The 12,016-nt window shown below is 40.9% G+C and overlaps 1 protein-coding gene across 6 annotated transcripts in view; it reads right to left on the bottom strand.

Annotated features, from left to right (window-relative positions):
- Window positions 1-12,016, bottom strand: part of GALC (galactosylceramidase) — a 150,884-nt gene that overhangs the window by 86,280 nt on the left and 52,588 nt on the right. For 5 of the 6 annotated variants that reach the window (XR_006203988.1, XM_042943994.1, XM_042943995.1 and 2 more), the window contains exons 15-16: window positions 11,084-11,247; window positions 9,373-9,449 (exon numbers count right to left, since the gene is read on the bottom strand). Coding sequence is in view for 5 of the 6 variants with exons in the window: in XM_042943994.1 (XP_042799928.1) it covers window positions 9,373-9,449; window positions 11,084-11,247 (241 nt within the window). In the remaining variant the exon portion in view is untranslated. Of the gene's footprint in view, window positions 1-1,567; window positions 3,470-9,372; window positions 9,450-11,083; window positions 11,248-12,016 lie in introns of those variants that run through there. The other variant, XM_042943993.1, reaches the window with a different exon arrangement.

Genomic DNA, 12,016 nt, shown 5'->3' on the forward strand with positions numbered 1-12,016 from the left:
GGTGAGACATTTTCCCCCTTAAGATCACGAAAAGGCAAGAATGTCTGCTCTTCCCACTTTTTCTCTATGTTGTTCTGAAGTCCCAACCAGTGCAATAAGGCAGAAATAAAGCAGACATATTGCAAGAGAAGAAATCCTATCTGTTTCACAGATGACACTGTGTAGGTAGAAAATCCTAAAGAATTTACAAAAAAAAAAAAAAAAGCTAGTAGAATGAGTAATTTAGCAGTGTGGTTGGACTGCAGGTCAACAGAAGAAAAGCAAGTGTATTCTGAAATATGTGTGTTGTAGAAATGTATTGTGATGCACACAACAAACAACTGAGAAATGAAATAAAAAATATCATTCACAGCATCAAAAAATCACAAAATAATAAATTTAATAAAATACGTGCAAAACCTGTACCCTACAGAAAACTAGAGAAATGGCTCAAATTACGGAAAGCCTAAAAATGTGGAGATGGAACATGTTCATGGATTGAAAGGCCAATATTACAAAGATATCCATTCTCTCCAAATTGATCTGTAATTTTAATGTAATCCCAAATAAAAATCGTGGAAGCTCTTTGCAGAAATATACAAGGCGAGTCTAAAATATATATGGAAACTTCGCGTTTACCTGGATTAGACAAAACAATTTTGAAGAAGTTGGGAGGATTTAAACGGAGTTCCACACTGACTCTCAAGCTACTGTAATGAAGACAGTGTGGCATTTGCCTAAGGACAGCTATGCAGATCAATACAACAGAATGGAGAATTTATTTCTGGAGGTACACAGTGATAGGCAATTGATTTTTCACAAAGGATAGTGTTTTCAACAAATGATATTGGAAAAACTGAATATCCATACAGGAAAAAAAAAATGAATGTCAAACCTCACACCTCTCAGCATATGCCAAAAAAAATGCAAAATGGATCACAGACTGAATATAGAAACTAAAAGTATAACACTTATACAAGAAAAAAAGGGTAAGATCCTTATGAATTTAGAATAGACAAAGATTTCTTAGGATGCACAAACAAGCAAAAAAAAAAACCAACCAAACAAACAACGGAAAAACAAAACCACCTACCAGAAAGGAAAAAAATAAAATAAACTGCACTTCCAAATCAAAATTTTGCATTCTTGAAATGATACATACTTGGAGAAAACAATTTATAAAACATATATCTGAGTTTTAAAATTGCATCTGAAATATACAAAGAGCTCTTAATAAGACAGGAAACCTAATTTTTAAAATGAGCAAAAGGTACACAAACATTTCACAAAAGAAAATACATGAGTGACACAGAAGTCCGTGAAAAGATGCTCAACGTCTCGTGCACTGCCACACACCCACACACCTGAAATCAGGCGGAGTAACAACATGAAGCTTTGGCGAGAGTGGGAAGCAACTGCAACTCTCAAACACGCTGCTGGGAGTGTAAAATCATACAGTCATTGTGGGAAACAGCTTAGCAGCTTCATATAAAGTTATACAGACACTCCCCTAAAGATCCAGCAATTTCACTCTTTGGTATTTATTAAGAAGTGAAAACACACGTCCACACAGAGACTTGTACACAAATGTTCGTGACAGGTTTATTTGCAACACCAGAAAGTGGGAGAAGGGGATGACAAACGGTCGCAGAACCATACAATGGAATTTTCTTTGACATAAGGAGCAAACCGTTGATATAAACAGCAACATAGACAAATCTCAAAGCATTCTGCTGAATGAAAGAAACCATTCAGCAAGGACTACATCGTGTATGATGCCACTTTTATAACGTTTTAGAACAAGGAAAATTTATCAGCATCAATAGAAATCAGATCGATGGTTGCCTGAGACGGGTGCGGGTGGGAGGAAATTACTATAGGTGCACATGAGAACTTTCTGGGGGTAACAGAAATGTTCCACATCGTAGTTGGGGTGTTGGTTTTGTGGGTATTTCCACCTACCAAGGCTCACTGAACTGTACACTTAAAATGAGAACATTTTATCGTATGTGAATTCTGCCACAACAAAGTTAACTTAAAAACATATGTAGAGACCGGAATGGAAATCACTTAAGACTTGGTTTTAATTTAAACTTTTTCTCTGTAATCTGATTTATTCTAATATTTACCTTCTTGTCTTATTATAATAGAAATACACAACTTTGTTAATTTCACCTATGTTGAACTATTACAAATTCCAAAATTGCAGAATTAGTCCAGTGAAGCTCTGAACTTTCATTATAAAGAATTCCAGAATTTACTTTATCGACATGAATGATGGGAGTTGTTTCTAGGATGTCTATTAATGCTTAGATATCAATTACACTGCATGAGAAATATGCTCCCCATACTTAAATACAAACACATTTGTATTTTAATGAAATAAATGCATCGAATCACACAATATTAGAGAATGATCCAATTCTATGTACCAGCAGAAGCTTAGTGTTCCCCTTCTTCCGAGAGCAAAGACAAAATAATTCGTTAGCTGTTTTAGTCTGTCATCAGTGACACACAAGACAGACCACGAAAGGCACAATGAGATAAGACACAAGAAAACTGCTACAATATCATCTTGAGAGCCACGTGCAGCACTGGCTAGGTGGGATTCTCTTCTTCCTTCCAGCCACCTGGGAAGATGTTCTCAGAGAGTTTTAAGGGTTACATGACTAAAAGCTGGATCTAAAAGACTTAAAAACTGCAGATAACCCAATTAATCTGCTCATATTCATTACTGCAGAAGTAGCTTTAGAGGTAGTTTATTAATGAGGCATTTTTCAAATCATCCACTCATCTATAATTCAAAAGCATCACTGTAAAAAGGAAAAGAAAAAATACTCTTTATAGAGTGTAAGATTAACATGTTGAAGTGGTTTTCAAAAAGCAGCACTTCCAGTGTTCTTCAGCTCCCTCTGGGGCGGCATTACCTCCAGACGAGGCCCTCAGCTCAGTCAGACACACAGTCCACATCTGTGAAGATCAAGTCACTGCCCTCTGCACGAGCCCTTGCACACAAGATGAAGAAAGCGAGCTCAGCATTAAAGCCAAGGCTTCAAGGTGTGAACCACCCAAACCGCCCCTAACAACAGGACCCCTGTACAGCTTGAACTTTAGGGGCCATATCGGGTAATGTTACAGATTCACGTGTTTCCCCTCGGCATTAGTTTTAAAAATATCTTCCAGAAGATCAAGCAAAAATATATTTCTCTCCCCATTTACTCTTCACTATTTTTCGTCTCCGAGAGGCTCATGTATTGATCCATCAAGGCAAGACTTGGCTCTGAACCAAAACCAAAAAGAAAGAAAGAAAATCCAAGGAGTGTTCTACGGTGCTCTGTGAATATTAGGTTGTGGCTTCCACATGAAAGTTGTCAAACTGTGCAAATTCAAAAGAGTGAGTTCCAATCGCGGCCCAGCCATTCTTCGGGAAACTCACAGGGATATTCTTCCAGACAGACTTGCCATTCAACGTGCCAGAGGAGAAACGGCCCTGGAGGAAAGACAAATGTACCCCTTGAAGACGTATGAAAATGATCCTCTGAGGTCTGTTTCTTAATATGTGTGGCCAATCTATTCCGTGAAGCGAACATCTTTCTCACTTAAGACCATGGCAAAACACAATTCCACAAGTTTGAGCGCAAGTTTGAAATACAGGAAAAATTCTCTGAGGAAATTCTTATCTACTTATGTAACTAGTTTCCGAAGCACAAGGAATAAATACCTTGATATTTCCTTGTCCCCCACCAAAATGCTCTAAACCAACAGAAATGTAAAACTTTTCCTAACGTTGTAAAGTTTTAAACAAAAGCCCACTGAAGGAAAGAAACATTTGTAATTTGCAAGTACGTGCATCCTCATGTGTTGTGGCTAACGGCCACCAGCTTTTCGGACGTGACTACCGGAGCCAAAGCTTCCGTTTACCTAAGTCCGTTTTGTCCCGTGTACAAATTATCACCTCAAAGTCATATGGAGAGCCCACCCTCAAGTTATAAAACTAGGAACCGTCAGTTAAACTGATGTTGGGGTGAGAGGGTCAGGCGTAAGAAGGGAGACGTCCAGAGAAATGAATGACTTACTGGTCACTGACACAGAAAGACAAAAATAACTCCCTCAGATAGCGGCCATTCCTACCTAGCCAAGTGCCTGGCACACAGGGGAAAATAAATGCCAGCTCTTGTCATCATTATTATAGCACGTTTATGAGCGTATCAGCTGCAGCTGAACATTTAAAAGTAGCTAATTTCAAAGGGTGAAGAGCTAACGATCCAAAGCACTGGGCTACGGATCAAAAGAAAACCTGTTTTTAGGTCACAGAATTGCAGTTCAATGGGTGTTCGTTTCGCCCTTTCATGTTACGGAGGGAGATACTGAGACGTGAGATTAAAAGTCAAAATCAGATTCACCAGCAGGGCTACAACTTGAATCATAGCCGCCCAACTCCACATTCAGGGCCGCACATATTCCCACCAGCACACGCGTGCACAGCCACACGCGTGCACAGCCACACGCGTGCACAGCTACCCGCAGCTCTCAAGGTGCTCACTGAACACCTTCCGCTGCTCGGCCAACGGGGGGTATTAACACTGAGCCAATACGTAGCCATAGCGCGCAAGCATACATCACCTCCTCCTCCCCACCCCTGCCCTCTGGCCTCTGGGCTGCTCCGCACACGAGGCCTGTCACCAGCAGGGTCCCTCACACGAGGCCTGTCACCAGCAGGGTCCTCTGCTCAAGGTGCTCTTCCCATCCGGCAGGGCTCAGCTCAAAGCTCACCAGCTCCGAGAGCACTTCCCTCGCCTCTCTACCTAGACACTCTGGACAGTGGAGCTCATTCACCTCACTGTCCCATTTTGTCTTCACCATGTGACTGGCTGATTTGGGTTTTTTTACCGTCTTAGAACCAGAGGCAGCCATCTAGGGCCCACAAGCCAGCCACCTGTTTCTATAAATAAAATGTTATCGGAACAAAGCCACACGCGTCCATTTATCTACTGTCCGTGGCTGCTGTCTCACTACAAAAGCAGAGTTGAGTAAAGTTGCACAGACTACGTGGCCCACGAAGCCTAAAATATTTACTGTCTGGCCCCTTACAAAGGGTTTGCCAACCCCTGCCCTAGAGAATACCCGCTCCAGGAGAGAAGGAACTGTGTGTGTCTTCATTACTGCTGTATCCCTTACCACCTAGAAAAGGACACATAACAGGTGCTTCATAGAAATGTGTGGAACGAAAGAATAAGACACATTTAACCCCAAACAACCTTACAGAAGTTATGTCCCTTTTACAGACCAGGAAATAGAAGCTCAAAGAAATGAAATAACTTTCGGGGAGTCAGGATGCATCAGCAAGGAAATATGAATGCTGCTCTGTTTGGTTCAAACATGCCTACTGCTGAGAATATTCACTCGAGTCACGAAGTGCTTACCATGTAACAAGTACCGTACCGAACGCTCATATATATGATCTCATTTGATCTTTGTAAGAAGGATGTGATATTATGGATATTCCTGATATTATGGACGGGAAAACAAAAGCTGAGCAACATAAAACACTTGCAGGTGGAACATACTAAGGCTTCAGTCTATCGCTCTAACCACCACCTCAGTAGTGCTGAGAAGCAGTGAAAGAGGGCCAAGGACAAAATGATATAAAATCCTCCTAAACGCTGGTCTTGGGGATGGTAAAAGGAGGAAAACGAACACTGAAGCTGGTCTCACAGTGCTTTCAGTCTGATACACAGCCTGTGGGCTAGTTTCAAACCAGATCTGTTACCGGTAAAGCTGTCGTCGTCTGTGATTATGGATCTACAGTGGGGAGAGAAACACGATGGGAAGAGGCAAGCTGAGGGACAACTGGTTATTTTAACTGGAAAACCATGACCTTCATAATTTCGCTAATGCCAGTACCTGGCATGTAGGTGACCAATGAAAGACTTAAGTAAAAAAATATAAAAATCCTCCTATTAGCTGTAATTTGGAAAATGGACCACCGAACAAGATGTTGTTTTGCTTTGCCTTTTCATTCATGCAAAAAACTATTTGCCAAGTGCTATTAAAGGACTGGGAATTTAGGATGAACAAGAAAGGCAAGGCCCCTGTTCCATGGAGCTTACGCTCTAGCGGGAGACATACCCACCAACTCACACAATAAAGAAAAGCTAAGCGGTACAAGGCGTGTGAAGAACTCAACCAGGAGACGGGGGCTTGACCAGACTGCAGAGTGGGAGGAGGCCTCGAAGTGCCCAGAGTTGAAACGCGACAGGGAAGCCGGGTGCTCCCGGCCGACGGAACAAGAGACGGTGGGGCTGGGGGTGGCACGGGTGTTAAGTCTGCAAAACCCCCGCCTGTTCCAGTGGCGAGACCGGAGCTAATTTCTAGAAGTTACAAATCACTTTTTATTAAAGAGATACCAGAAGATACACCTCGAACAGTTCAGAGTGACTGTATCAGAGGCACAGGACAACGCATGGGGTGAGGAGGAAGGAACAAGAAGGGGCCCAGAAGGCACCTGTTTCCAACAAGCCCTTCTGATTTTCTTACCCCTGTCTACAAAGCACCTGAGAAAAATTAAGGACATTTATTTTTTAAATCCCTTTCATGGTTTCAAAAAATTCAAAACATTGCTAAAAATAAGCCTAACAAGAAGTATGCAAGAACCACTAAATAAAACTGGAGGACACAGTGGCAAATGCAGCCTGTTCTTGTCCTCATGGTCTTGTGGGGGGGAAACACATCATTCTAAAAAAAAGTTGGCTTTGCCCAAATTGATGTATAAATTTTCAACGTAATACTGGCTGCATTTTTCATGGAATCGAAAAGATGTTTTAAAAGTTCACATACAAGAAATAAATATACTTTTTTTTTTCTTTAATTTACAAAGGATAATTTGGAAAAAGAAATCATGAGGGACTTGCCCTTGGGGGCATCCATTCACTCACTCGCCAGAATTCACCAGGCTCTTGCTCTGATGGCAAACGTGCCAGGAATGCTGGAGAGCCATCAGTGTTTGGTGAAAGAGGCCTGTCACTGAAGGAGCCATTTTCTAGTGAAGGGAGGAGGCAAGGGCAAAAACCATCAGCAGAATCTGTGTGATGTCAGGAGGTAAGAAAAATAAACTGGCGGGGGGGGGGGGGGGGGGGGGGGGGAGGGACACAAAAGGAGGTGGGTGCTATTTTATATAAGGTGGTCAGGAAAGAACCTGAAGGAAGTAAAGGGGTAAACTGTGTAATCAAGTGTTTTATTTATTTATTTTTTAATGTTTATTTATTTTTGAGAGAGACAGAGAAAGAATGCGAGTGGGTTAGGAACAGAAAGAGAGGGAGACACAGAAGCAGAAGCAGGCTCCAGGCTGTCAGCACAGAGCCCGACGCGGGGCTCGAACTCACAAGCCATGAGATCATGACCTGGGCCGCAGTCGGACGCTCAACCGACTGAGCCACCCAGGCGCCCCTGTAATCAAGTGTTTTAAAGAGTGATACTGGATAAGGAAAGACAAAGCACTATAAAGACCAAAGTTCAGAAAGAAGCCTATGCACATGTGATGATTTGTTACATCAAAGAGTTAGCCTTCAAATCATAAACAAAAGGATGGTCTGTGGTAATAAATGATGATGGCTATCCATTCGTTTAAAAAAATTATATTGGGATCTTCCCTTATGATTCACAAATAAATTCCAGATGTATTAAAGACTCCAACAGGAAAAAAAAATCCTCAACTTTGTTTAGTTTAGAGGAAAAGAAATGTTCCTAACCGTGAGAAAGGTGCAGGCTTTCTTAAATAAAACATAAAAGCACTGAAGAAAAAGTGAAATACTTGACAGCACCAAAATTTAAAACTTCTATCTGCGAAACATACCATTAGAAATTAAAACACACAAGACACAAAAAATATTTGTAACATAAGTAACAGAAAATGGATGACTACTCAAAATAGGGGTGCCCGGGTGGCTCAGTCGGTTGAGCGTCCGACTCCGGTTCAGGTCATGATCTCACGGTTTGTGAGTTCGAGCCCCGCGTCGGGCTCTGTGATGACAGCTCAGGGCCTGGAGCCTGTTTCGGATTCTGTGTCTCCCTCTCTCTCTGCCCCTCCCCTACTTGTGCTCTGTCTCTCTCTGCCTCTCAAAAATAAAATAAATGTAAAAAAAAAAAAAAAAAACTAAAAAAAAAAAAAAAGAAAATGGGTGACTACTCAAAATATATCATAAATTCATATGGATCCAACGGAAAAAGAAAACACAGTAAGAAAATGAGGAAAGAATGTGAATGGGTAACTTCAGAGAAGAGAAAAAAAATATATACAAATAGCCAATAAACATAGTAAGATGTGCAACCTCCCTAATTATCCGGGAAATATAAATCACGTCAATTAGTTTGAAAAAAATCTTTAAAAATAGGTAATATATTATAACTGCTATAAAAGTGGATACAGCTTGGCTAGCAATAGGGCAGTTTCTGTCAAGATTGTAAATATAATTCCATTTCTAAACATCTGCCTGAACAAACACCAGCACGTGTGCACCCCAGGAGGCATGTAAAAGACCCCTCCCCTCTACCTGCAAGGAAAGCCAGCCCATCCTGCCTCCATTCACCAGAAGAGGAAAGAACGGGGAACAAAGTTGTGCCATCGAGTGTGGCAGAGTTAAATAAACTATGCCACACACAAACCAGATGTTCAAAGCCTACTGTTACTGCCTGGAAAATGTTACTGTATCATTTTTTGGTGGCTGGGCAAGAGAGGAGAACAATTTCAAAAAGTTATCTGAATTCCGTATTTTACTGCTTGTTGTAACCTAAATCAAATTATGACAGAATTATAATGGCAGAGAGCAGTAGTATATTACACAGAAGAATTTTCTACACGTCCCTTGAATGCATGTCCATCAAGAACTCATGATCACTCGGCAATTTTGACAAGTATTTTTAGACATTCTTATCCTACGATTTATCTGGTACCTTCCATGACAAAAAAATACTCATGGAAACCAACTTCTAAAAAATTGTACCTTTCTCTGAAAACCAAATTAGTCTCAACCACTGAAAATAAATTTATGTGATTTTGCTTATATCTATAAGCTCCAATTATAATCTTGGTTCAGGCCAACTTGGAAAAAAATAAATCAATTATTGACTATTTACCAACTACTCCTGAGTTGAAAAAAACAAAACCAAAATTTAAAAAAATCGTGGGGTGATAAAGTCAAGAGTTGATGGTTCTCATACAGGTTTACCCTGACATATACTATCTCCCTAGAGTCTGCTGGTGTCCCAGCAGATTCTCTGCCTATTTCCATCACTGTATTTATCACACTTTCCCCCTCTCGTTTGAGGACAGAAAATGCTAGAAAAGCACAAAAAAAGAATATTTTACCTCCAGGTATTCTGATCAGCAATCCTTACCTTAATAATTAATGTGAGCGTATACCATCTGTTCGCTGTAACGTCAACATGTCCTAGAGCATATATGATCCATCCAGCTGCAACACACAAAGATGATCCTAATTGATATATTTTTAAAATCTAAATCACAGAATCACATAGCTCAGTGGGGATTCTCGGGAGGCATGTGTATGCAGTAAAGTAAGCCTTAACAAAGATCCACATTTCCAGATCTACTACTGATTTAAAACAAAACATCCTTCATTTGGGCATGCATTCCACAAGCACGTACTGGGAGCCTACTCTGAGACATATATCATATGTGAGCTCACAGGAGAACCAGTGAAATAAATTTACAAACCATCCCCAGTATAATGTGTTGGCTTCTACAGTTCAGGCGTAGGTTTATACTTGATTGGACTGGAGAGAAAGAAAAAAGAGTGGTAGTCAAAGGTCACCGTAAGATTTCCAGCTAGTGTAACTGCTTACATAGATAGAGCGTGAACTGAGAATTAGAGAGAGAAAACAGTTAATCTGGGGATATATTCTATCTGAATGGCTGAGAGAAAGCGGATGAGATGTTGAGTGGGCAGTTTAAAACACAAGAACAGGGGGGACTAAAGACGCAGATTTAAATCATTAGTTCTAATTCTACCACCATCTCATTTTGAGACTTTGGGAAAAGCGATTAAGCTCTCTGGTTTGGACTGGTTTCTGGTTTGAAAAATCAGTGAGGAATGTTCTAGATGGGTCATGCTATGATTCTGCAATTCCTACTCTGGTGTCCTTATTACCCACTCTTTCTTCATTACTTGTGGAGCCCTTTCCACCTAGCAAGAGGCAAAGAGTTACAAACTATAGGAGAGAAGATTTTTTTCACTAATGCAGGACTAAGTCAAGAGACTGAGAATCCAGAAGAGGCAGCACCAATACAGTCTGTTTCCACAGAGCAGGGGGCACCAACACCACAGTGAATTAGACAGAATTCAACATGGACACACTCTAAGCACCTCTCCTGAATAAGATGCTATTCTACATAAGACAAGGGCTGTTAAGATGAATGAAAAGTGTCAAATTATTAACTACATTGGGAAACAGGATATCTCCATTTTTAAAAAATGTTTATTTATTTTTGAGAGAGAGAGAAGGAGAGAACATGAGTGGGGGAGGAACAGAAAGAGAGAGAGAGAGAGAGAGAGAGAGAGAGAGAGAGATTGGGAATCTCAAGCAGGCTCCCCAGTGTCAGGGCAGAGTCCGATACAGGGCTCAAACTCAGAAACCTTAAGATCTTGACTTGAGCGGAAATCAAGAGTCAGACTCTACCTACTGAGCCACCCAAGCGCCCTCAGGGTATCTCCATTTTAAGCAGACCAACCCCTCTCCTTCTACTTCCCTAAGCATACCAGCACATTCTTATAGTCTTGCTTTTTACTTAGGGTGTTTCTTGAGCATTCTCTCCCCACTCCGTCCACATCACCCCAGGCTATGCAAATCCTATCCTGACCGCCTAGCTCAGCTCCACCAGAAAGAGCTCTACACAACCTTCTTTTCCACACCCGCCTCTCTCATTAACTCTATGATTTTGAATCATTTGGTGTTGGCTCAAATGTGCTGAATCTCTTCCCAAATAGATGTCCAAGCACCTAGAGATGAAGCTCTCTCATCACACAATAAGAAGCTCACAGCATATTTCAGAGTAAGTCATGTGCTACATACAGAAGAAGTCACTTACCTAGGTCACCTGTAACTTTGTAGGTTCCATTTGCAAAAATCCAGAAGAAAACTCCTCTAGCGCTTCTAATCAAGATACCACCTTTATTTACTCTTCCCGCAATGAACACGCCTCCCTTCTCAGGAGTCTCTATGTAAACATCACACCTCACAGTCAGGTTGGACCTGCAGAGTGAAACTGTTCATTAGCACTTTTTATTATGCCACTCCAGGTAAGGCACAAATGTGTCATTTCACAGCCACATGCCTCCAAACTTCTAATTGAGGTGAATATGTGACTTGCTAAGTCTGTGTTTGTGGCAGGGATGGGCTTCAAGAATCTTCATTGATGGGGAAAAAAAAAAAATCTTCATTGATAACAGTTTTAAGTTTTATGTGACTAAAGTTAAGCCATTTCGTTGCCTCTTTCAATGAGCTACTGGAAAATAGTATTTACGGTTTTTAAGTCTCTTAAGAACACATTTCTTGGGGTCCCTGGGCGGCTCAGTCTGTTGAGCATCCTACTCTTTCAGATCAACTCATGATCTCACAGTTCATGTGTTCGAGCCCCACATCAGGTTCTATACCCACAGCATGGAGCCTGCTTGGGATTCTCTCTCTCTCTCCCTCTCTCTTTGCCCCTCCCGCTCTCTCTCTCTCAAAATAAGTGAATAAACTTAAAAAAAAAAAAGAGAACACATTTCTGATCTATGATAAAACAACTTCTCAACCTAAGAATATAATGTTAAAAGAAGGCTTTTTTCCCCATAGGAATGCATAAAAGGTCTGCTTCCATATAATTCTGAAAAACAAATTTACTAAATTTCCATCTGCTAAGAGAAGCAGTGAAGACAAAAGCTTGGAGCCCCTAGGAGAACACACTTTGGAGCTAATATTTACCTTTAACTCGAGCAAGACTTAAAAACCCCAGAAGAAAGATCTAAAGGTATTTCTC

This window comes from Panthera leo, chromosome B3, assembly GCF_018350215.1.
Source record: "Panthera leo isolate Ple1 chromosome B3, P.leo_Ple1_pat1.1, whole genome shotgun sequence".
Lineage (NCBI taxonomy): Eukaryota > Metazoa > Chordata > Mammalia > Carnivora > Felidae > Panthera > Panthera leo.